The 27,485-nt window shown below is 43.4% G+C and overlaps 1 protein-coding gene across 2 annotated transcripts in view; it reads left to right on the top strand.

Annotated features, from left to right (window-relative positions):
* The window catches only part of LOC141100009 (transmembrane channel-like protein 8), a 96,812-nt gene extending 80,422 nt beyond the window's left edge, over window positions 1-16,390 (top strand). For both annotated transcript variants that reach the window (XM_073588184.1, XM_073588183.1), the window contains exons 14-16: window positions 6,215-6,373; window positions 11,962-12,040; window positions 15,281-16,390. In XM_073588184.1, coding sequence (XP_073444285.1) covers window positions 6,215-6,373; window positions 11,962-12,040; window positions 15,281-15,355 — 313 coding nt within the window. In that variant the 3' untranslated portion in view covers window positions 15,356-16,390. The remainder of the gene's footprint in view (window positions 1-6,214; window positions 6,374-11,961; window positions 12,041-15,280) is intronic.
* The last annotated feature ends 11,095 nt before the right edge of the window (window positions 16,391-27,485 follow it).

The raw sequence follows: 27,485 nt of genomic DNA, 5'->3' as shown, positions 1-27,485 counted from the left end.
GGAGGAACAGCCTGTGGGTGCTGCTGGACATTGTGGCCAACATCGCCCTGTGTGGGGCCATACTGTTGCCCATGATGCTGTTGTTGTCCAGCCTCCTGGGCCTGTTGGTGATACTGGCCAGAGTAATAATGATGATGGTGAGGGGCTTCTTGTTGGCTCTGGTAGGCCCGTGGCTCATACCCACCAAGATAGCCAGATCGTCCCCAACCAGGTTGGGACCAGCCTCCAACACTGGGTGGGTACAAGTGGCCATATTGGTGGGGTTGGCTTGATGAAGACATTTGGGGCTGCGGAATAGAAGGATGGGTAGGGGGAGGAAGGGGTTGAGGTGTTGGCCCACGTATTAGGGGCTGTTCAGACCCTGCTTGAGCAAGCATCTGTGTGGATGGTCTCATGCGCATTAAATTTCTTGGTGAAAGCTGCCACCTCTCCAGAAATTCAAACACCTCATATGGGGTATTGGGGGGGGTGCTGGCATCAAGCAGGATCTGAATACACCCCCTAATACGGAGCCTGACCTCACGGGTAAGGGCACGGAGATAAAGGGTGAGGCTACGTGCATAGGCCTCCTCACCATCATCTGTAGTGACTCTGGACAAGTAATTCAGCACCCCAGTGTCCACATTGGTCCTGCTCTCTTGAATGGTGACCTGGCGCCTTCTTCTTATTCGCCGTGATGCTAGAGCAGCCTGTGGGGAGGGCCTGATCTGGGCAGTTGGGCTGCTGCTCAAGTTGCCCATCTCTTCCAGGATGGGTGAGGTTGCAGCTGCAGACCGTCCTGGTGGTGTGTTGTGGAGGGCAGCCATTGTGTGTTCTGGTGATGCCTCCTCTTCAGCCATCCTTCTTGTAGGGGGAGAAGATGGGCCAGCCACCTCATCCCCTACAGGATCTATAATGGGCTCTGCCTCTGAGGCCGTTCCTCGATCCGTAAGGTTGGATTGAGTTCTGTTATGAAATCGAACAGAGGCAAAAATACATCAATATTTTTGTCCCTGTAAAGTATTTGTGTAATGTTTTTGTGTCATGTGGTGTGAGGTATGTACTTACGGTCTCAGAGCCAGAATTGGGGCGAGGAAGTTCAGCCGGTCCTAGTAGATATATTTGCGCTTGACATGGCCAGCATCCCCACTCCTGGACCGCTGCTGGCGTTCCCGGCGGTACTGGTCCCGGATGCTTCTCCACCGTTTCATCACATCTTCCACTGCAATGTGACAGGAAAGATTGTCAAAATCAGATATTTGAGAGGTCACATTTTCAAACAGTAGTCTAGGCATGGGGCCTTATGGGGTGTGCGTTCTACCCATGGTGGCATATGTAATTGGGCCGATACCCAGGGTCTCATTAGCTCCACTGAAGCTAATTTTATTGGCTAGGAGGATGAGGAGCTTGTGGCCTAACCCCTAATTATGGCTGTGTGAAGCCACGTGTCACATCCTAATGTAACGGCCTCATGAGGCTAATAAAAGTACATGCACAGGAAGGGGGGGGGCTGATTGTAGATTCATTTTAGAGCGCGCGCTAACGTTAATTATATTTTTATGGTTGCACTTACGAATTTTATGCTGCTCATCACGTGGTCTGTCACCAAAGTCATGGTACATCTGGCCACAGATGCGCCTCCATGACGCCTCCTTTCTTGTGCGGTTCGCATAGTTTGCGTCGCGTGGGTCCTATATTTCTGGACGCTCCTGCACCAGCACAATTAGCATCTCTACATTAATATATGTGGACGCCATGCTGCTGCTGTACTCCGTGGAGGCGTACTTCCTGGATGTCTGGAGCGCTTTTTGAGCTCATTTACATGTCTAGGCTTCCTGATGATGGATTGGCCCATTTCCTGTTCACCAGCCAAAAGACCTGCGTATTGCTCGCAGGTCACACGTGTGTTCCGTGTGTAATGCATATTTTTTGCGCACCCATAGACTTGCATTGGCGTACTACGGGCGTAGTACGCTGACAATCGCAGCATGCTGCGAGTGGCACGGAGCGTAGGATACGGAGGAGAAATATACGGCTGGTGCGAGTGACCCCATAGAGAATCATTTGTCCGTGTCTAATGCGTGCTTTTAGCGCCTCTCACTCTCCCGTATTCCTCGCCAGTGTGACTCCGGCCTAATAAACTTAGGCCGGGGTCACACTGGCGAGGAATACGGGAGAGTGAGAGGCGCAAAAAGCACGCATTACACACGGACCAATAATTCTCTATGGGGTCACTCGCACCAGCCGTATATTTCTCCTCAGTATCCTACGCTCCATGCCACTCGCAGCATGCTGCGATTGTCAGCGTACTACGCCCGTAGTACGCCAATGCAAGTCTATGGGTGCGCAAAAAATACGCATTACACACGGACCACACGTGTGACTTGCGAGAAATACGCACCCGGTGTCTTTTAGAAACCCTGTCATAGGACTCCATTATATGTCCATTTTGCAAGCCTGCGAGAAATTCTCGCCATACGGATTACATACGGATGCTGACATGCGCAAAATACGCGACCACACCTTGATTACGGATGACATACGGAGCACTATTTAGGGATCTGTCATCCGTATTACGCATGTAAAATACTGACCGTATTTTGCGCAGGTTAGTGTGACTCCAGCCTTACATTGAGTCTGCGAACGTTACCTCTGACTTATGGTCAGTAGTCACAAGATAATGGAGTGGGACTTGAGCAGCACGGGAACAGCTGAAGATGATGGCTGGTAGGTACAATACTAGTGTCAGGGAACTTATATTAGTAGCTCCACTCCAGCAGTAAAATAAAGAAAGTCTGCAATGGTTCTTTAATTTCTAATATCTCTGCAACAAAGAGGCGAAATAGGAAAAAACAAAATGTTTAATTCCGCTCTGAAACCACTATTACATCCTGTGTTGTCCAGTTCAACATGAAAACTTGGTGAAAGGTCCTCCTTAAAAGCCGCTGTGGAATAATAAATTTCTCTCTATGCATGCTCGCAAGGATAGACTTGTCACTCAAGGGAAGCAAGCAGGGAGAAGCCAGCGGCTTTTAACCCCTTCACCACATCCACCATTCATGTATGGTGCTGCGGGAGGTGCGTTCCTGGAAGCTACCATACATGTACGGTGTGACACTCACTCTGAGTGTGAAGACAGTCAATAGCGGGTGTCAGCGCTATATAAGAGCCGAAACCCTTGCGGCAACAGCCAAGATCGGTGCTAGGGTGGCTCACGGGAACTTAATCTCTGTGATGCCATTGTCAATAGTGATAGCAACATCGATCGGGTTGTAGAGGGAGAGCTCCCTCTCTGCTCCGATCGGCACAATGCAATTGCGTTGTGCCGATGGTCTTTATGGTGAACCAGGGGTAAAAGATGGCTGCAGTGACACCCAGGTACTGTGGCCTGCAAGCACCTGCTCAGATGAGGAGCGGACATGCTTCCTCCCTGTGTACAATACACAGATCTAATGCCCTGCAATACAAAAGCATTTTCAGGGTATTAGATCAGCAATCAGAGTAGGGAAAGTTGATGTACCAGACTGTGACAAGGATAAAAAGTAAAAAAAAAAAAAAGTTTTTAAAAATTGTAAAAATATTTTAAAAATCTCGAAATAAAGAGCAAAAAAAAAATATTAATCAAATAAATACATACGGTATATTCATGTAAAAAATTAGACAAATGAAATACACATATTTGATATTGCCACTTCCATCATAAAGCTCCGTCAGCGGAAAAATAAAAAAGCTATAGCTCTTGGAATATAGCGATGCGAAAAAAAAATTTTTAATAAAATTATTTTTATTGTGTAAAAGCGGCAAAATATATATGTGGTATTGCTGTAACTGTACTGACCCAAAGAATAAATCTGTATTATCATTTTAACCACAAGGTGAATGGCATAACCCCTCCCAAAAAAAAAACTAATTCCTGAATAGCTGTTTTTTGTTCATTCTGCTTCCCAAAAATCAGAATAGGAAGCGATCAAAAAATGTTATGTGCCCCAAAAAGGTAACAATAAAAACGTCAACTCTTCCCACAAAGACCAGCCTCCATATGACCCTGTTGGCAAAAAATATGTAAAAATTATAGCTGTCAAAATAAGGAGATGTAAAAATGTTGTTTTTTTTTAAAAAGCATCTTTTAATGTGACTGCAACCAAATATAAAAGAAAATATGAATCTGGCATCGCTGTAATCGCACCGACCTGAAGGATAAAGCAATCATATCACTTTACTGTATAATGGACGGCGTAAAAAATAAATAAAACCATTACTTTACCTGCTATTTCTTCATTCTGCCTCACAAAGACCACGGCTTGGCTCAAATTTATCTTGCCCTCTACGCTGAGTGCTTTCACCGGGGTTTCCATCTAAATCTCTGAAATACATGATTATGACTAATCCCCCGATGGAACACTGCCTATAATGAGACAGATGAAGACACCATGGACACCATCTGGCGGAGTTTTTCTGCAGCTTCATTATAGTGAATGGATCTGACGGGGATTTAATCTGAATTGCGTCATTCGGAGATTTAGATGGAAACCACAATGTAAGTGCTCAGCTTAGAATACAGTATAAATGTGATCTAAAATTGTATGTAAAAAAATTCCCAATAAAAGCTTCAACTCAATCCACAAAAAAAGCAAGTCCCTACTCAGGTCCGTCATTGTCAATGTAAGAATATGGGGCTTCCATGTTACTGGTGGCACAAAGGCTCTGGAAAAGCGCTATGACTCCTTGTCCCTTAATCGAAATCCAGCAAATTCTGTGCTCCCAAATCCAAATACCCCCCTCCCTTCTGATCTCTAGAGTGTTCTTAAACCACATTTAGTGTCCACATGTTTGGCATCTCTGTAGTGATGAGATCCCACTTAACTTATGCGATTCATGTATGTAGAAGCACAAACTGGGCCCCACAATATACTGGACACTACAACGTAAGGGCACTATAACACATGGGCACTACAGTGGCTGATTTCACTCAGCAATATTCACTGCTAAATGTTTCTGGAAAACACCCTTGGAGTCAAAATTTTCACTACACCTGTAGATAAATTCCCAAAAGGGTGTAATTTGTAAAATGAAGTCACTTGAGGTGGGATTCTGCTCTTCTGACACTTAGAGGCTCTGTATATGGAGTCCGCAAACTATTCTACAATAATTTGTTCTCCAAGAGTCAAATATCGTGCAGCCATATAGGGTATTGCCACATTCAGCAGTGAGTTCAAGGTGCTCGCAACAGCTCTAGATAAATTCCTTGAGGGCTTAGTTTCCAAAATCGGCCTACTTGTGGGGGGTTTCCACTGCTTAGGCACATCAGGGTCTCTGCAAACTCAACATGGCGTCCTCTATCTATTCCAGCCAATTTTGTTCCCCAGAATTCAATTGGCGCTCCTTTCGTGCTAAATCCTTCCATGCGCCCAAGTTTTCCACTACATATGGGGCATCGGCGTACTCATGAGAAATTGCACAACAAATTGTATGGTTCATTTTCTCCTGCTACCTTTGTAAAAAAAGCTAAATTTGGGGCTAAACGAAAATTTTTCTAGGAAAAAATTATAAACTTTTAACCCTTCTAATCTTCCTAACAAAAAAAAAATGTAAAAAATGAGGCTGATGTAAAGTAGACATATGGGATATGTTATTTATAAATTATTTTGTACAGCATGTCTAACTGGTTTAAGAATATAAAAATTGCAAGTTTGAAAATTGCGAAATTTTCTAAATTTTCTCCAAAATTCTGATATTTTTTACAAATGAATGCTACAAATTTCGATCTACATTTACCAATCACATAAAGAACATTGTGTCACTAAAAACAGTCTCAGAATCGCTGGAATTCTTTGAAGTGCTTCAGAGCTATTACCTCATAATGTGAAACTGGTAAGAATTGTAAAATTATGCCTAGTCAGGAAGGTGAAAACAGGTTGAGGGGTGAAGTATGTTTTTCTCTAAAACACCGTAGTGTTCAAATATACATGGCTGAAATCATACAAGCAGTTCCTGATACATGCTGCTCGTATATTGGGCTCCATGTATCAGCTGTCAGGTTCCCTTTTAACAATTGTACATCAAGGCAGAACTCATATACAATTGGACTTTACCTCTAGTCGGCGGAATGGGAAGAATAGCCACTGGCAGCCACATTGGACACCATTTTAGGCTTGTGCAACAACAGAGTCATTAGACCAAGCAGCGAAACCTTTTACATTTTGAATAATTCTTTTTCATGTGTTTCTTCTGGCAGTGCTCGCCCATCTCACTCCTGTGGTCTTTTTACTGACTACAATACTCCGTGGGAAGCTTTGCAAAACAGTACTCGCTCAGCACTGCCCCCTATAGCCGTGACTGCACTTACATACTTGACATCAGACATAGGAGCTTATGGACTGCTGTTAATACTTTGGTAAGTCTAGCTAAGTCAAATTCAGTAGAATGTTATGTTTGTATATTATTGATATATGTAACGTTACTAGTAATCACTAATATTCTTTCTCTACCTGCTTCATGTATTATGCCATATGTTAAATATAATAATAATAATAATAATTTTTATTTGTATAGCACCAACCTATTCCCCAGCACTTTACAATTAAGCGGGGACGTATACAGACAATAAAGACAACGCAAAGTAACACATATCAACAGTGACAGAGGGATTGAGGGCCTGCTCGCAAGTTTACATTCTATAAGGAAATAAGGGGACACAATAGGTAAAAAGTGCTTGTCATATAAGGTCCATCCATGACTATAATTAATAAGGGTTATGATATAAAGCTGCATGAAACAGTTATCAACCATTACCTGACTAATTACAGCGTGACAAGGTTACTGACAAAATGAGGGAGATACTATATGTATCACAAAGATTACTATCTTACGTGATGTGAAAACCAAGAAGTTTCTCTCCAGCATGTAATGTGCTGGGAGGGGTTAATTGACCATGACAGGGTTTTTTTCTTTTTTTAGTTTATGTAAGGCCGGTTTCACACGTTGTATTTCCGGTACCGGGAAAAACTGTACGGATATATCAGTGTCCATGTGTCCGTGTGTGTACTACGTGCGGCACACCTGTGGCAAGCGTGTGCCACCCATGTGCCACATCAGTTCCACACAGACGGCCGCTGAGGAAGTAGCGCTACTGTTAAGCCGCTGTCCCACGGCGGCTGGTGCTGAAGCCGGCTGTCATTCTCCCTGCTCTGCCTGCGAGCAGAGGAGAACGATAAGCTGTATATTAAAGTCCGAACAACAGCAGGTGTCGGATGATGGGGGTAACATCTGCAGTCATTCGGACTTTAAAATACCGTTCATCGTTTTCCTCTGCTTGCAGGCAGAGCAGGGAGAATGACAGCCGGCTTCAGCACCAGCCGCCGGGGGACAGTGGCTTACAGTAGCCGCTTCTTCCCCGGCGGTCGTCCATGCACACGGAGGACAGTGTGCACTGTTCTCCGTGTGCAAGTGTGCGGCCTGTTTTGCGTTCCGTGTGTCTATGTGAAAACGGACATGTCTGCGTGTTATGCACACGGACACACTGTCCGTCAAAACACATTGACATGTACATAGACACATTCATTAGAATGGGTCTACGTGTGTCAGTGTCTCCAGTACGTGAGAAAATTGTCACCACACGTACCGGAGACACTGACGTGTGAAAAGGGCCTAAGAGATGGGCGGGACGGTTAAACACCACTTCTCCACCCCAAGGATGTGGTTTGGCAAGTTAAATGTCCTGCCACTGAATTTTTTTCTGTGTCTGTGGTTGTGGAGTCTGGAGAGCTCCACAGAATTGTTTAGGTGAACTCTGTTGTTATATTCTGAGCGGGCGGAACCCCGTTAGCATATGGACGGTGCTATACGTTATCTTTTGTTTTCCCATCATGCCAGAAAAGCCATGTTTATTTTGTTGAAGCCCAAATTGATTTATAGTGTGTTCTAATAAACCAGCAGAAGATTAACACAAAGAACATCCCTTCGTCTGCCTCTGTGAGATCTGAGTGAGCTAATCCACCACAACAGTTACCAATTGCTATTGGGTGCATAGAAAATGTGGACACAGATGAACAGGCGGGACCAGATTCTGAGGAAAATTTACAAAGGTGGAACAGGGAAGAATTATATTAGTGTCATGAGATGATAATCATGTCTAAATAGATGTGTTTTAAAGCTTGTTTAAAAATGTAGTGGCTAGGCATTAGTTGTTCCATCCAGGGTAGTGCATTCAAGAAAACTGGTGCAGCATGAGAGAAGTCTTGGAGACAGAGGTGTGAGTTTCGGATTATGGCGGATATTAGTCTTAGATCAGTTGCAGAACAGTATTTGGTAGCTTTTAATTTTATCCACATGAGCTGAATTTGTCTGTATAGCAAGATCACCAAAATTGTTTTGTTTTACCGTTTTCTTAAGGGTACATCCTCACTATGCTGCTGGTCGCATATCTAAAACATCGACCACCTGCAGTCAAGAGAATTTTATATTTTATTTGAATGTCTATTAGCTTGTAATAAGTGGGCAGAGTTTCGACACAGCAGCTAGCAGCAACAGGGCTGCCACTAGGAATTTTGGGACCTCATACTGTCTAAATTTTCAGGGCCCCCTTGTGACTCCGCCCAGGCTCCACCCCAGTTCTGCCTCCAACCAAGCTCCGCCTCCACCTAGTGAACCTCCATTGAGCAGCCTCCTCTCACTCCACTGAGAAGCCTCCCCTCACTCTGTTGGACGTAGCCCCCAGTCCCCACTAGCCTCCCCCTGGGCCCTGTTGGACGCGAGCCCCTAGTCACCACTCGCCTTCTCTCATCATCCACACACATGCTATTGCTATTAGTCGCAGCCTGCCAGCCACAGTGAGCCAGCTGAAGCCTTTTCTCACTGAGAGAGACTCACCCTGCTTGCCTGTCCGTCTGAGGCCCGCTGCCTCAGCCTGTGCCTCCGGTCTGTCCGCCACCTCCACCTGCATGTCCAGTCTGTCCGCCGCCTTCTCTTCCGCTGTCCGCCCACACGTGGCACACTGCACGCTGCTCTTCGGAATCAAAGTGCAAGCAGCGTGTGACGTCACACGTCAAGACCATGATGCACCCGGGCAAAACATTAAAGGTACAGTGCCGATTTCCGTTTGCTGGATGCATTAACAACACTGTAAGTGTATCTTTAAATGACCACAGTGTTATGCATCGGGCGTTCGGCAGCTTGCCTTGAAGAAAATGTCCAGTTGCCCGATGAGCAGAAGCAAAGAGAGGGGGACCCGAGTGGACCGGGCTGCCAGCGTGTTCAGGCCCCCCTTTTTGCATCTTATCCCTAAACACTAATGACCTTTCTCTCCATGTGCTGAACCAGACCTCATCTGCATGGGGAGTGAAAAGGAAACCAGGCATAGCTCGCAGATAAAACCTTCAAGGTTGAGTGAATAAAGGGCCTGTCACACTAAAAGATATCGCTAGCAATATCGCTATAACTTGTGACGTTATAGCGATATTGCTAGCGATATCGCTGTGTGTGATACTTACCTCCGACCCGCTCCCCCGCTGGTTATCGCTGATTGCGCGAGAACAGGCTGGACTGTTTCTCGTCGTCAGCTTCCTGCGGCGCTTCCTGTGGAGCCGGGCGGGAGGACGCAGGATCGCCTGTTGTGACAGGTAAGTAGCGACCCCCGTCCCTAGCGATGTCGCTGGTGAGATCTGCCTGTGTGGCAGCTCACTAGCGACCACTTAGCGATGCACCAGCGATCCTGACCGTGTCATATCGCTGGTCGGGATCGCTGGTGCATCGCTAAGTGTGACAGTACCTTAAGGGTGCTGAGCGGTATTATGTAAATTAGGTTACTTACTGCATTTTTTCACTTTTTGGTATGTTGTGCTTTAAATAAAGCTGCTTTTTTTTTACATTTACTGGTATTTGGCTTTGATAAAGCTTTATTGATACAGTCATATACAGATTATATGTGTTTTTGATACATTTTATCAGTAGATTTTTCACATCTAATGCAAGTCTGTGGTGAAAATTCGCACAGAAAACTCAGTATAACTGCCAGAGAATTTGACATGTTGTGGATTTGAAACCCGCACCGTGGGTCAGTTTATGCTGAGTAAGAAAGAAGCACCGTGGCCACGGGATCTCTATAAACCCCATCCACTTTGCTGGAACTGTAAGACGTTGTGTTTTTGACACTACGAAAATAAGCAGCATCAAAATCTCACAAAAAGTTACTGTGGGCACACAACCTTAATGTGACAGTAGTATGATGTAGGGGCAGAAATCCTGACTTCAGTGATGTGTCACTTACTTGACTGCTTAGTGTGGTTTTAATGAGTTCCCTTTACACCCGGCATTTTTTGTTGCCTCCCTAAACAAATTAAATAAAATAAAATAATAAGCAAAGTATCATATGTACATGAAACTGGTATCAATATGGCCAGCATGGTGGCTCAGTGAATAGTGCTGCAGCCTTGCACCGCTGGGGTCCTGGGTTTGAATCCCACCAAGGACAACATCTGCATGGATTTTGTATGTTCTCCCCGTGTTTGCGTGGGTTTCCTCCCACACTCCAAAGACATACTGAAAGGGAATTTAGATTGTGAGCCCAATCGGGGACAGTGATGAAAATGTGTGCAAACTGTAAAGCACTGCGGAATATGTTAGCGCTATATAAAAATAAAGATTATTATTATCAATGAAATAACAGCTCATTGTGGAAAAATGAGCCCTAAAAGATCCCTATTAACAAAAAATAAGTGTTAAACGTCTTGGAAAATGGTGATACATTTTCTTTTTATCACTTAAATAGAAAAAAACTAAATCGATCCATGTTTAGTATTGCCATAATCAGACTGACATAATCAATCATGCTCCCAGGTCATTTTTCACACACAATGATCGCTATTAAATAAAAAAAATGACAGAATTGCATTTTTTAAACATTTTATCACACTTGGAACATTTTTCTTGTGTTTCAGTACATTACATGGTAAAATGAATGGTGCCATTCAAAACTACAACTTGTCCCCCAAAAAGCAAGCCCTCATATGTCTATGTCGATGGAAAAATACAAATATAATGGCTTGTAAAAGAAAGCAAGGGAAAACAAAAGTGTAGAAACTTCTCTGGTTCTTAAATTGAATCTGTCACCAGATTTTTGCTATGTAGTCTGAGAGCAGCATGATATAAGGGCTGAGACCCTGATTCCAGTGATGTATTACTTACTGGGCTACTTGCTGTAGTTTTGAAAAAAGCACTGTTTTGTCAGCAGGAGGTTATCATTACAGGACTAGTAAACCTGCATCAAGGTAGTCAGGCATATTCATGAGCTCTGTATAAATCGTCACCCACCACTAATTGGCAGCTTTTTGTATTTTCTGTACATGCGCATAAAGTGGTGTGGGTGGGGTAATACAGAGCTCAGCTTTCAGATACCTAGTAGAGCTACAGAAGATAAAATGTGATTTTATAAAATTACAGCAAGCAGCCCAGTAAGTGACACATTGCTGGAATCCGGGTTCCTGCCCCTATATCTTGCTGCTCTCAAATGGGATATCAAAAACCTGGTGACAAATTCCCTTTAAAAAGTGTAGTGCTACTTAGACCCTGATTCATTAAGACTGATGTTGTGCACGCCTGAATTAATGAACAGGACTGCTGGAGTAACCGGCACCTAATTCACTTCACTAAGGGGCACTCGCCACATAATGAATTAGGTGCATCGTATAAGTGCCATCCACCAGAAATTGTCGAGAACTGGAGTACATTTCTGGAGTAAGTTACACCACGTTTGATGTGTCAAAAATAGTGTAACTTTTCATGAATTTGACAGGTGTGCATAGCCTCCATTCAATCTATGCTTTGCTCGTACTGGCATACCTGATGGGACCGCTTCAAATTTATGCCGGAGCATAACTATTTATTAAGCAAATTTTCATCTGCCACGTTAATGAATTGGACACTTAATCTTTATACCAGTCTTATACAAATTCTAAAATTTGACCTTTTTTGTGCTCTTCTTTATAGTATTGTTCTCACTTGTTATGTCTCCCGTGTCCGCCAGAACGAACTAGATGTGGAGCTGCTCAAGGACCACCTTTCTAATGTAAGCAACATAAGATTAAAAAATGATCTAGTTATACAGTATGTGATGTCTTTTCATCTGTAGATGGAAGTTGCAGAATTCTCAAATTTTCTTTAGACAGTAGTAAAAGACATTGGGGTATATTTATGAAGAGTGTCTAAGATTGCACAGTGTAAAACTTAGCCTTACAGGGCCCAATTCACCAAAACCTTCACAACTTAATTCTGGAGTAAAAGCTTTGAAAAGTCACAAAATTTAAGCCAACTCGAAGTGGCACCTTAAGTTAGTTTTTTGGCATTTTCACACTAGTTTCTCCTAGCTCCACCAAAATGGGTGGAGCCGTCCAGGACAGGGGTGTGGCGATGACAAGCTGTGGCATTCCTTATGCCAGAAATCTCACTCCAGTCATTAACTGTGGTGAGATTTCTGGCGTTTTGCACAGAGGAAAACACCACTCATCAGACACTCCAGATTCATGAAGTGTGTACATTATCAAGACTGGCGTGATGGATGCAGATGTTGATAAATCGGACCCATAGTCTAAGTTTTAGAAATATTTATGATTCTGTGACACTCACATTCATCAGTTTTGTCCAAAAGTAGGAATTAGTGTACTTTTTCTGTTAACATTTGCAGCAATATTTGTATCTTGTGCCAAAATTATTGATTGTAAAGGGGCAAAAATTGTGGACAAAAAGTGATCATCATTCAGAAAATAAACTTAAGATAGCAAACTATAGCATGTTAATATAAAGACAAATCTAAATCAGAGCAATATTTGCTGTGATCATCCTCTCACTTCAAAACAGCATCAAAGCCTCAGTTCTTCTGGGTACTTGCACAAAGTTTTTGGAGGAACTTAGCAGGACAAGTGTTCCAAACATCTTAGAGAACTAACCACAGATCTTCTGTAGATGTACGCTTGTACACTTCCTTCTGTCTCTTCATGTCATCCCTAACAGACTCATTAATGTTGAGATCAGGGCCTTGCAGGGTCCTTGTCATCATTTTCAGGACTCCTTTTTCTTCTTTACACTAAAGTTAGTTCTTAGTGACACAGGCTGTAAGTTTGGGGTCGTTGTCCTTCTTCAGAATTAACTTGGAACCAATCAGGTGCCTTCCTGATAGTATTGCCAGTTTTTGCCACATTTTGTTGAAAACTAGCAATAATTTGTGATGAGCGAGTATACTCGTTACTCGAGATTTCCGAGCATGCTTGGGTGTTCTTCAAATATTTTTGGGCGTGCTCGGAGATTTTATTTGTGGCGCTGCAGCTGCATGATTTGCGGCTGCTAGACAGCCTGAGTACATGTGGGGATTTCCTAACAAACAGGCAACCCCCACATTTATTCAGGCTGTCTAGCAGCCGCAAATCATGCAGCTGCGGCGACACAAACTAAATGTCCGAGCACGCCCAAACTACTCGGAGAACACCCGAGCATGCTTTGAAATCTCGAGTAAGAGCTCATACTCACATGCGAAAAGCTCGGATGAGTCTCGCACGTCAATACCCAGCACTGCCAACGGCACTCGGATCGGAGCATTCAGCTGCATAGAAATACATGCAGCTGAACGTTCCAGCGGCAGTGTCAGGTATTGACGTGCAAAACTCGTCCGAGTTTCTCGCATGTGAGTATGAGCACTATCGAGTATACTCGCTCATCACTAGTCATAATGTCTTAAATGTAGCCATTCCCATGCCATGCCCAATTTAAATTTTTAGGAGCAAGTTTCAAACATATAAAAAATACTATGCTTTTTGGGGCAAATAGTTTAACATATGTTTAACCTAAAATGTGCAAAAAAACCAGGTGCGCTTATAAAGTGCTAAAGTATTTGAATAAAGTATCCGTGCCCAGATGTATCTCACATAGTTTCAGTAGATAAAGTCCCTGTCTGCAGCCCCTACGCGCGTTTCGCTTAATCTTCTTCACCTACTGACACCATGTGAGTTACAGCTGGGCATGGATACTTTATTCAATTTACTGCTTAATTTGCACATTATGCATTAGAGCACTTTCATACTAGGATTATTATATCCTTTGTGCCACCTCATTATGTACTTTAGCACTTTTTAAATCAGGATCATTACTTCGTAAGCACCTTCTCATTTGAGTATTATACCTCCATAGGTCTACTGGTATGCTCATGCAAATTTGATCTATTATGGTTTGTTCTCAATACATATTAGTTCTAATATTGTTATTTGTTTAGATGCATAATAGGTAAAATAATTCTTGCCTAGTGCTCTTATACTTAATTTATCGTTGAGATTGAATAGTACATTACAGCTGTACTCCTATTTGAGTTGTATGCGATACCATAGGCGTACTCCTATTTATTTCCCTATTGTCCTGCTCTGGTAGCGTTACATTGAATAATATGGATCTTATGTGTGTAATTAATAAACTCTATATGTTTAGTTAAAAAACTCTCCGACCGCTTTTGTGTTTTTACACTCAATGAGGCCCTTTTGTGATATTTTTTATATAATTTTATAAATTAATAAAAAATTAAAACATAAAGCTTTAAAAAGCAATTAAAGTCATTATGATTTTCAGATCGACATCTTTTTAAAGGAATCTGTCAGTAGGATAGGCCATCCTAATCTGTCTATATAAGAACACCCCCTTTCATTTTAAAACTCATTTTAAGCTCCGAAGGCAGATTTTCACGCCCATCAGTGTCCGGCCCATAGTCCTCATTTACAAAACATGGAATCTGTGGAATAAGACATCGGATTGCAGATAGCAAGGAATCATTTTATTCTGGTTTTTATGACCTACATGCTCATATAGATCTCTTGGGAAGGTTGATCCTATTGACAAATTTCCTTTAAGGGGGTCTTCCAGCTTCTTTTTTTAAATTTCATTGTAGGAAACCATGTAAGAAGAAAAGAAGCTGTACTCACCTTAATTTTCCACTCCCCTCTCCAGCACTGATGCTCCATTAAACCACAATTAATAATGTTACAAGCACCAGTGACTGGTTGGTAGCAGGGTCAGGAGACAAGTGGTCGGGATGTCATTACTTCTGGTCCGGTTGAGCTGCAGCGCTGTAGTAGAGAGCGGATTCCAGTGTATAGCATAGTTTCTTTTATTCTTTTGTTTACCGTATATTGTTTCCACTTTAATAACAAAGCAAGAACTGGAAAACCCCTTTAAGGCCAAAATTCAAAGAAGAAAGAATAAAAATGGTTGCCAGCTATAGTTAATTGATGTGTTAAGAACTTATTAAAGCTATCTTGTTTTCTCATCTTAGCAAATAGAAGATAAAGAATTCTTGGTTCGAAGACTGAAAGAACAAGATATTCAGAGTAATATGGTTGATCAATAATTCCATAAAAGTGATGGGACCTACTAAAGCGTAGATGGAAAGCTTTCACTTTATGGGTGGAGAAAAAACGAAAGACTTTATCATGGAGCTGTAGTAATTGAAGAAGAATTTTTTCCTGGTGATTTTTTAAATTACCCTCCGAAGTAACATTAAAGACCCATGGCTGTGAGCCCAATCAATTCTCGCAGCTCTATGTCATTCACAGAGTATACAGATCACCTAAAATGATGTTTAAAATAGGTCTTAGACATGATTCTGGATGCCTGAGGTGCGCCTAACAGGAAGCAGGAATATTGCACATGTTATGGTCATGCCCGCGTCTGCACTTATATTGGGGAGTAGTTTTGGGTCATATAGAATCAGCCTATGGGTGCGTGGTGACTAGTAATCCTCTCGCATACTGGGATTTGTAGATGAACTGTGTACTGTTGAGACTGGGAAACTTGACGTAGCTCGATTACTATACATGGCTAGAAAACTGATTGCTAAAAACTGGATTTCTGCAACTCCCCTGACAGGCAGAGAGTACAGTGTACATTTTAGCACATGATCATTTATCAAAGTCAAACATCAGAAATACTCTGTCTGATACCTGATTCTGATACTAGACATGATCATATATCAAAGTCAAACATCAGAAATACTCTGTCTGATACCTGATTCTGATACTGGACATGATCATATATCAAAGTCAAACATCAGATATACTCTGTCTGATACCTGATTCTGATACTGGACATGATCATATATCAAAGTCAAACATCAGATATACTCTATCTGATACCTGATTCTGATACTGGACATGATCATATATCAAAGTCAAACATCAGATATACTCTGTCTTATACCTGATTCTGTGATTCTGATACTTGAGTGTGATACCTGATTTTGATACCTGACTGATACCTGATTCTGATTCTGAAACCTGATTCTGATACCTGATTCTGATTACCTGAGTCTGATACCTGATTCCCATTGGAAAAAGGGATATACCTCAAAAGGGATAGAAGTACAGTGGGGCAAAAAAGTATTTAGTCAGTCAGCAATAGTGCAAGTTCCACCACTTAAAAAGATGAGAGGCGTCTGTAATTTACATCATAGGTAGACCTCAACTATGGGAGACAAACTGATAAAAAAAATCCAGAAAATCACATTGTCTGTTTTTTTTTCATTTTATTTGCATATTATGGTGGAAAATAAGTATTTGGTCAGAAACAAAATTTCATCTCAATACTTTGTGATATATCCTTTGTTGGCAATGACAGAGGTCAAACGTTTTCTGTAAGTGTTCACAAGGTTGCCACACACTGTTGTTGGTATGTTGGCCCATTCCTCCATGCAGATCTCCTCTAGAGCAGTGATGTTTTTGGCTTTTCGCTTGGCAACACGGACTTTCAACTCCCTCCAAAGGTTTTCTATAGGGTTGAGATCTGGAGACTGGCTAGGCCACTCCAGGACCTTGAAATGCTTCTTACGAAGCCACTCCTTCGTTGCCCTGGCGGTGTGCTTTGGATCATTGTCATGTTGAAAGACCCAGCCACGTTTCATCATCAATGCCCTTGCTGATGGAAGGAGGTTTGCACTCAAAATCTCACGATAAATGGCCCCATTCATTCTTTCATGTACCCGGATCAGTCGTCCTGGCCCCTTTGCAGAGAAACAGCCCCAAAGCATGATGTTTCCACCACCATGCTTTACAGTAGGTATGGTGTTTGAGATGCAACTCAGTATTCTTTTTCCTCCAAACACGACAAGTTGTGTTTCTACCAAACAGTTCCAGTTTGGTTTCATCAGACCATAGGACATTCTCCCAAAACTCCTCTGGATCATCCAAATGCTCTCTAGCAAACTTCAGACGGGCCCGGACATGTACAGGCTTAAGCAGTGGGACACGTCTGGCACTGCAGGATCTGAGTCCATGGTGGCGTAGTGTGTTACTTATGGTAGGCCTTGTTACATTGGTCCCAGCTCTCTGCAGTTCATTCACTAGGTCCCCCCGCGTGGTTCTGGGATTTTTGCTCACCGTTCTTGTGATCATTCTGACCCCACGGGGTGGGATTTTGCGTGGAGCACCAGATCGAGGGAGATTATCAGTGGTCTTGTATGTCTTCCATTTTCTAATTATTGCTCCCACAGTTGATTTCTTCACTCCAAGCTGGTTGGCTATTGCAGATTCAGTCTTCCCAGCCTGGTGCAGGGCTACAATTTTGTTTCTGGTGTCCTTTGACAGCTCTTTGGTCTTCACCATAGTGGAGTTTGGAGTCAGACTGTTTGAGGGTGTGCACAGGTGTCTTTTTATACTGATAACAAGTTTAAACAGGTGCCATTACTACAGGTAATGAGTGGAGGAAAGAGGAGACTCTTAAAGAAGAAGTTACAGGTCTGTGAGAGCCCGAAATCTTGATTGCTTGTTTCTGACCAAATACTTATTTTCCACCATAATATGCAAATAAAATGAAAAAAAACCAGACAATGTGATTTTCTGGAATTTTTTTTATCAGTTTGTCTCCCATAGTTGAGGTCTACCTATGATGTAAATTACAGACGCCTCTCATCTTTTTAAGAGGTGGAACTTGCACTATTGCTGACTGACTAAATACTTTTTTGCCCCACTGTAAATATTTTGGGGTCCCTGGTTTAGAGGTAACAAGCGATCAGCCTTGATAGGATCTTGTTAGATGTGTATCAGTTACTATGGAATCACTATGCATTGCGTTTACAAATGCCAATCGGCTGTGTGCCTTTCGACATGGCTGGTCTTGACCGGTCTGATTTATTCTGTTTTGTATGGTTGTATATCTATGATATGGTATTCTGAATAACAAATGTTAGGGCGGGGGGAGGTGTCCAGGGGAGGGGGAGGGGGTAAACACCTTTGGTTGAGAATGTTATTTGTGTATGTGGTAACTGTTATAATATTAATAAAAATTTACTTGATTAAAAAGACCCATAGCTAAAGCCTTAAATCAGTGGTGGCTTTGTCTGAGATGCACATTTCACCAGAATGAAGCTTCAACATCTCCACAAGAACTTTTAACCCCTTTCTGACATTTGTCTTAATAATACGTCCCTGTGCCCTTGGTCTATCTGACCTGGGACTTATTAATATGACATCACGATCGCCCGCGCACACAGGCTGTGCGTGGGCGATCACTGCCGGATGTCAGCAGATTCTGATAGCTGACACCCGGCACTATTTATCACCTTATGGTAACCAATTAATCTATTAAAAAAGTCTGGTACCACACAGTGGTATAAAGTTATAAAAACACATCTTTATTAATCTAAAACACAATACAAGGGAAAGGTGTTAGACAGTGAATAAGGGACTAAAAAAGTCCATAGAAGATCCCACCATCATCCCGGGACTCACCAGCTGACACTCATAAGGTACTTTATCCTTATCGCTCACCTCTTCCTGCAGTTAGTGCCGTTTTGGGAACTACATGTTATTCAGCTATTAGTATTTTATATATATGTCAGTAACGGACAATAACACTTGCTAACAGTGGCTGTATTTGCTTTAAGTCCCTCTTTGTTATTACACATCATGTGGGTGTGCTTTATGTCGCTGACAATTTGTTATGGTAGGATCTTCTGTGGACTTTTTTAGTCCCTTATTCATTGTCTAACACCTTTCCCTTGTATTGTGTTTTTTTATTAATAAAGATGTGTTTTTATAACTTTATACCATTGTGTGGTACCAGACTTCTTTAATAGATTAATTGGTTACCATAAGATGATACTGAATTTTGGTGGTATATTACCCTTAATTGGGGGATTTTTGTGATTTATTGGGCAACTTTTGTGATCACACCCGGCACTAAGTGCCAGGAGCAGTCATACACCACTTCCGGCACTTTAACCCCATAAATGCTGCGATCGAAAACGATCGCAGCATTTCGGGAGCCAGCAGAGGGCTGACAGACCCTCTGCCTTTGGATCGGAGACCACACGGCGTGACGCGGGATCCCGATTGTTGCCATGGTGACCCAATTTCATACCACTGAAAACATCATCTTGTCCCGCAAAAAACAAGCATCAATACAGCTCCATCTGCGGAAAAATAAAAAAAGTTAAAGTTCTCAGAATAAAGCAATGTAAAAATAATTATTTTTTCTGTAAAATAGTTTTTATTGTGTAAAGCACCAAAACATAAAAAAGATATAAATGAGGTATTGCTGTAATCGTACTGACCTGAATAATAAAGCTGCCTTATCAATTTTACCACACATGGAACGGCATAAACCCGCCCCCCAAAAAATCCTGAATTGCTAGTTTTCATTCTGCTTGCCAAAAATCGGAAATAGAAAGCGATCAAAAAATGTCATGTGCCCGAAAATGGTACCAATAAAACGTCAACTCATCCCGCAATAAAACAAGTCCTCACGTGACTCTATGGGCCAAAATATGGAAAAATTATAGCTCACAAAATGTGGTGATGCAAAAACTATTTTTTGTAATACAAAGCGTCTTTTAGTGTGTGAAAGCAGCTGAACATAAAAACCTGATTTAAATCTGGTATCGCTGTAATCGCACCGACCCGAAGAATAAAGTCGCCTAATCACTTATACTGCACGAGGAATGACGTAAAAAAAATAAATAAAACCAATTCTTCACCTGTTGTTGATTTTTTCATTCTGCCTCCCAAAGATTGCAGTAAGGCTCGGCGCACATTTATCCTGTGCTCTTTGCTGAGCACTTGCATTGGGATTTCTATGTAAATCTCTGAAGTACGTGAATCAGACGGAATCTCCGGCGGAAGATTCCCTGTAATGTGGCAGATGGAAGCACTGTGGACGCCGTCTGACTTGTGATCCGGCGGTGTCCGTCTTTTTTGGATTGCATAAAAGTACTGTCGGCAACAGTTTTGTGCACTTCTGAAAAGGAGACCACTGAACTGAGGCCAGAAGGAGTCCAGAGTATCTCTGCTGCCTTATTATAGTGAATGGATCCCTCGGGATTTCATCGGAATCACGTCACTCAGAAATTTAGATGGAAACCCCAAAGTAAGTAGTCAGCATACAGCGCTGGATAACTGTGATCCCAAACGTTATGTAAAATGTTCCCAATAAAATCTTCAACTCAGTCCACAAAAAAAGGAAGCCCTGACTCAGGAATGTCATCTGTCCTATGCCTTCGACACCGTAGACCATTCCCTCCTGCTACAGACTCATCTCTTGGCATCACAGACTTGGCCCTATCCTGGATCTCATCATACCTAACAGACCAAACATTTAGTGTCTCCCCCTCACACACCACCTCCTCACCTCGCCCCCTGTCTGTCAGTGTTCCTCAAGGCTCTGTCCTAGGACCCCTACTATTCTCCATGTACACATTCGGCTTGGGACAGCTCATAGAATCCCACGGTTTGCAGTATCACCTCTATGCCAATAACACGCAGATCTACCTATCTGGACCCAACCTCGCCTCCTTACTGACTGAAATCCCACAATGTCTGTCTGCTATCTTAGCCTTCTTCTCTGCTCGCTTTCTCAAACTGAACATGGACAAAACAGAATTCATCATCTTTCCCCATCTCACTCTACCCCTCCACCAGACCTATCCATCAATGGCAATGGCTGCTCTCTGTCCCCAGTCCCGCACGCTCGGTGCCTTGGGGTGATCTTCGACTCTGCGCTCTCTTTCAAACCACATATCCAAGCCCTCGTCTCCTCCTGCCGTCTCAAACTCAAAAATATTTCCTGGATCCGCTCATTCCTCAACCACGAAACCACAAAAACACTAGTGCATGCTCTTATCATCTCCCGCCTCGACTACTGCAACCTCCTACTCTCTAGCCTCCCCTCTAGCACTCTGGCACCGCTCCAGTCCATCCTACACTCTGATGCCTGACAAATCCACCTGTCTCCCAGCTATTCCCCAGCCTCCTCCCTATGCCAGGCCCTTCACTGGCTTCCTATTGCCCAAAGGCTCCAATTCAAAACCCTAACCATGACATACAAAGCCATCCACAACCTGTCTCCTCCATACATCTGTGACATAGTCTCTAGGTACTGTGGTGTAGTAACCACTGCGTCCACTAGGGGGCGCTGTATGGATGTCCCAGGAGAGTGGATGAATGGCAAGATACTGAATGACCGTTATGTATCTCAAGGTGGGTGGCCTTGAGATGGAGATTTTTGTGTGTGTTAATCAGCAGTGATACTGCTGAGGTGCTGGTTCAATGTGTCAGGGACCAGTTACCTACAAACCCACCCAGGGGGTGTGTTTAAAACACTATTGTAAAGAGTGTGTAAAGGCTTGAAGGACCTGTGATGAGGTCAGAGTCATGTGACCCGGTGGGCGTGGCTATGGACCATATAATGTGGCAAGGGTAGGTCACATGGAGTGAATGCTGGGACCCGGTTGGTCCAGTGTGGAAGGTCCCGCTGAGATGGAGCTTCCTGGCTAACAGCCTGTGAAGTAGCTGTGGTGAATGGCTGCACGTGTCTGAGAGTTCCCAGGGGAGGGAATGAACGTCTGCAGTAAGCTGAAGCAGCCATGAGGAAATCCGGATGTGGGTGAGATAAGTAAGGCTAAGAGAGCCTGTATGCTGCACATTGTACAACCTGTATAAACACAGGGTTTACAGAGTGAAGCTTTGTCATGGACGCTCTGCAGTTCATATGCTGTTTCCAGTTGCTGCTGTAGGTTTATGATTTTTAATAAACTGCATGGAGTTGAGTTTATGAAAACCCATGCTGGATCTAGTTTTGTGGCTGCCAAGCGAGTATCCCCTACCCGAATGACAACGCTACCTCACAGTACATACCGGCAAGCAACCTTCGATCATCTCAAGATCTCCTTCTCTACTCCCCCTTATCTCTTCTTCCCACAACTGCATACAAGACTTCTCCCGTGCTTCCCCCATATTCTGCAACTCTCTGCTGCAACACATCAGACTCTCACCATCAATGGAAACCTTCAAGAAGAACCTGAAGACCCACCTGTTCCGACAAGCCTACAGCCTGCAACGATCCTTGGTCTACTGAACCACCGCACGACCTGCTCTACCCTCTCCTACTGTATTCTCACCCATCCCTATAGATTGTGAGCCCTCGCGGGCAGGGTCCCCTCTCCTTATGTACTTGTGTGCCCCTTGTCTTACACATGTTTATTATACTTGTCTATACTTCCCCTTTTCACATGTAAAGCGCCATGGAATAAATGGCGCTATATAAATGCATAATAATAATAATAATAATACATTTTTTAACCCCCATATTTCAAAAATTCTGTGAAGCACTGGAAGGGTTAATAAACTTCTTGAATTTGGTTTTGAGCACCTTGAGGGGTGCAGTTTTTAGAATGGTGTCACTTTGCAGTATTTTCTATCATATAGACCCCTCAAAGTCTTCAAATGTGATGTGATCACTAAAAAAATGCTCAAAAGAGAGAAAAATACCAGCACACCTCGGTGGATGCCACGCAAGGAAACCTGCAGTGCCGCAGTTAAGAAACCATTTGTAAACCAAAAATATTACCACATTTGATTGTATATCTGAGCAGGGACGGACTGGGACTCAAATTCAGCCCTGGCATTTTTAAGAACACAGGCCCACTTCTTGTAACTTCTGTAATCTTGTTCTCTATATAGTCTAACTACAGGTCAGCAGCATATTATGAAAACAATTTGTGCTGCAGACCTGCATAGCTAACAGCCACTGAATTATGGCCAATTTAGATGAGCCAATAATCATGAAATGTGTGATGGTAAGAGCGCAGCTTCCTGGTTATTGGCTCATTTAAAGAGGTCAGTAATCACCTAATGTAAGAGCAAAATGATTATTAGTAACATGCGACGATTTTAGCTGGCTTAAAAATCAAGGTTCTTGGTAGTATATTGCTCCCTTTAAACAGGACATGTGCTCCTGAGAACAGGACATTCTATGTGCACAAAGCATATTAACAGTCGCTGTGTACAGAGATGTGCGGTCCTCCTGTGTGAGTTGGCCGTATAGGACGCTGACTGACATGTGTATAGCTGATCGGTGGTCATGTACGTGCTATAATACAATGATGACAGTAAAGTCTCATTTCTCACATACATGTTCTGTGGTTTTCATTATTTATTTTCCATTATAGTCTATGTTGTTGTTCATAGGCCCTTATGTTTTTGCAAACTGTGTCTCCCTCTCAAAAATATCAGACGTTTTTGTTTTTAGCGGTGTCCCAGACAAAATCACCTATACAAGTCTATGAACCTGTGACAATCAATGACATCACACTAATAGCACCAGTGTACTGTCTGCGTGGTCTGTGATTAACATTGTAATGTATAGGAGAAGCTTTTTAATTACCGTGACATATTTTTTCAAATACTGATGGTAAAAACCAGGGGCTGACACATTTCAGTCTGGGGGGAAGTATGTTGCGCCCCTGAGGGTTCAGTTGCCACAGATGTACTGCACCTCCTCCAGAGGTGTAGTCTCCCACTCCTCAGGTAAGATGGTAACACCTAACTAGACTCCAGCACCTACATTCAGCACAGACACCTTAGAACAGCAGAGCACCCTTTATGGCAGCTGCTTTGGTTCATGAAGGGTGCTGGGTGGTGGGTGGAGCTTAGATTACACTAGAGGGGAAAGCTGGCAGGAAGTTAGAGAGTTCCCCTTTGGAGGAAGGAGGGAAAGGATGTAGACAGCAGTGAGCTGGAGCTGCTGGCAAGGAAAGAGAAAGAAGGAAGGATCAGTTCTTCAGAAGGAAGATAGAAAAATACGGAACGTGAGGAGGAGAGAGCTGGGGATTAGGGCTAGAGCAGAGCCCTTCCCTAAGTTTAATTCTCCAAAGGCCGGGTGCCAGTATCCGAGGCTGTGTGTAATACTAATGATCCTACTGCAGAAACCAGAGGAATAGAAGTTGTGACCACTTTATGCCCACCTAAGACTCAAAGACACAGCAGCAACGTGTGTGAGCCGGGACATGATGGTATGGAGTCCCCGAAGTAGGCTACAGCTGCCTGTCATGTGAGTGGAGTTATAAGTAACAGGAAGAAAGAGGAACTTGAGTGTAATTCATAACTACAAGTACTTCAGATTAGCCCTAGAAAGGAGACGCTCAGAAAAGGCACATTTGAAAGGGAGTGCTGGAAGGGTTTATTCCATCTACCTGGGAGTTGGCTGAGCCCCTGACGTGGAGGACACGGCACTGAAGCGGGCACCTGTCTATGCCAGAAATGTGAGTAAAGTTTCAGAACTGCATTCAGCTGTGTCATTGCCTTCTTCCTGCGCCAACCTACTCAGCACTGCTACATCTCTGTGCCCAACACTACATAATCTACCTCAGCATCTATTACTACTGCCCTGGGACTACAGCTCTGCCTGTGGAGAGCTTTACTAACTTTGCTGCATCATGCCATCTATCCCAGAGGATCTGCACTGCAGAGCTTGTCCCCCCTTCTGACCAGATACCACAGGTGGCATCACAAACTATCTACCTATAAACTTTATTCAGTGTTATGAATGAGTCACCGTAGGAGGCAAAAACAGAAATGCTAGCTAAGTCCAGAAAACCAGAGAAGTTGGCAGCTATCGGATTGCAGACCCCTGAACCTATCAACACAACTAGCAGTAGCCGTGGGGGGTTCCTACGATGCCCTAGACCCCTCGATCACAGCCGGAGGACTATATAACCTAAAGACAGAAAGGGAAATCTAAACTGCCCCAGAGCAGACCCCAAAGCAAAAGGCAGCCCCCAACATATAATGATGGTGAAGCAAGAAGAAAGAACACTAACACAGACAGAAAGATAGACTGAGCAAAGACGGGGCCCAAGCTAACTAGATAGGAAAGGACAGGAAGGCTGCTGTCTGCAATCCGTGAAAAACCCTATGAAAATAAGAGCCAACAGACTGACAGTGAAAAAGGCCCTGAAGACGCTAGGCTTCAAAAAAGCTATGTCAGTACTCAGGAATATTCTGAAGACAGAGCAACCGGCAAAAGGAGATTCAGCTCACCCCAGCAGGGAATGGCAGAATCCAGAAAAGCAAGGAAAACAAAAACAAAACACAAATGCTAACAGGCAAAGCAGAAATCTTAGCTTTAGAGGAGCAGGAATCAGACTGGTCTCCTAGAAGTCCACAGAGAAATCACCCGCAGGGCAGAAGGGCGCCGGCAGCCTTATATCCAGTCCGTGACTCCACTCAGCCAGTCATCATCATTAGGCTCAGGTGCCTGATAATCAGGCTCATTACCTTCCTTTACCAGAATAGGGAGTTCACCAGACCTCAGTGACGAAGGGGAAAATGAACTCACAACAATTCAGCTTCATTCCACCTATTTTACATGGACACCCAGGGCCACGGACCAGGTCACTGCCGCCGTGACACTTCCCCTTTAAGACACCGGCCCGGTACCGAGTAAGTGAGTGAAGCAAACCCCAACTTGCCCTGGGGGTGATCCAAGTACACATCACCGGCCCATGTGTAGTGCATCATTTACCACTTTACCGTTGCCTTGCCTTCTGTATAGAAGTAGCAAAGATAGCTATTGTTTTTATTCCCCAGAGAACAGTCTTTCCATTTATCTTCAGGTTGAGCACTTCCACCCTTTAGAGAACCCCTTCATCTCTCCATACCTTGGGTTGAAAGTGGCCGCCATATTCTTCGTATTTCCTGCAGCTGTTTATTAATTTGCGGTCTCTCAAGTCTTAGCTGCTCTACCTCTATCGCCATGCAATATTCCAGGAGCAGTCGGATATTCTTAAGGCTCTCTATTGATCCGACAACGAAGAATGGGACCATCCCATCTTCACCAGCTACCTGGGTTTCGTCATCAGCCGGAATCCTCACTCTCGCCATACTGGATTTATCTATGATTTCCTGCATGACTCTTACTCGTCTCCCAGTAACCTTTCTCACCAAATTTCAGGGCAGTTGAACGATGTCCTCCACCAATTCCAACCGATTTTGAGCTTTCTTTGCACGCTTCAGACGTCGAGCGGCTTCCTCATTCCTCACTAGGATTATCCGTTTGGTGCCAAGACAGTGTAGATGTATATCACTTGGGATAGCCACCTTATTCACTGTGACTTCCCTAGTTGACAGGATAATCAACTGTTTAGTCTCTGGCACCCAGTACACACTACACGCTTCCACTGCCTTTCTAAATCCTTCATGCACTGCCTCATGGGCACAAGCTTCTCGCACGTCCTCAGGTACCTCGACAATGCACTTGAAGAACGAGGTCTCATTCTCTTCATGGACGGACGGCTCCTGCTTTGCCTTGGACATTTCCATCAGCTGCCACGACCGGGTGATTGTCTTGTTCAGCTCTTAGTGCAAACTCTCCCTGAGCTTTACACTCTTCAAGACCCCTTGCCAAGATTGGCATTTGCAGCTCCACCTCCTTACCACTCTGGCATGGGTACTGAAAGTCTGAGACCACCATCTCCTTCTCTTGTAGAAGTCCTCTTAATGTTTCTTTGAGCACCTCCATATCTTTCAAAATGGCCTGGTTCATGGTTTGACACGTTGACAGGTGACCTCTGAGCTCCGAGACTTCCTTCTCCAGCTCATCCACTCGGTGTTCAGCCGCTTGCCTCAGGACCTTTTCTCGCTCGACATGATCTCTTACTGTCTCTTTAAACAAGTCCATTTTGTGATCCTGTTCCCTTTTCGCTAACACGTGTCGCACTATAAACTCTTTAATTTTTTTTTCAAATGGAGCAGCTTGCCCACCCCTCTCTGCTGCTTCAGAGTACTACCTGTTTGTTTATCACAAGAAGAAAACACAGAATGACAAATTTGCAAAAATACTCTGCAGTAGAAAAAATATGACAGTAGTCAGCAAGTGCTGGTAAAAAGATGATAACAAATACAGGGTATTTAGTCGATACGTTTTTTGCAAAAAATGTATACCAAGCTACTCCACCTCGTCACGGTAACCCTTAACGGAGCAGTCCCTATCTAATGTATTTAAAACCTGAACTGTTGTGAGTTCATTTTCCCCTTCACCGTCGATGTCTGATGAACTCCCTCTTCTGGTGAAGGAAGGTAGTGAGGCTGATTACCAAACACCTGATCTGGTAGATTATGACTGGGTAACAGGAAATTCTGACTGGATATAAGGCAGCCGACGCCCTTCTGAGTCGCTGGTGATTTCTCTGCTGGATTCTTGGAGACCAGTCT

The sequence above is a fragment of the Dendrobates tinctorius genome, unplaced genomic scaffold (genome assembly GCF_039654945.1).
Source record: "Dendrobates tinctorius isolate UK_male_01 unplaced genomic scaffold, ASM3965494v1 ptg000103l, whole genome shotgun sequence".
NCBI classification, from domain to species: Eukaryota; Metazoa; Chordata; class Amphibia; order Anura; family Dendrobatidae; genus Dendrobates; species Dendrobates tinctorius.
The sequence above is the reverse complement of the archived record's forward strand: the minus strand, read 5'-3'. Positions and strand labels throughout refer to the sequence as shown.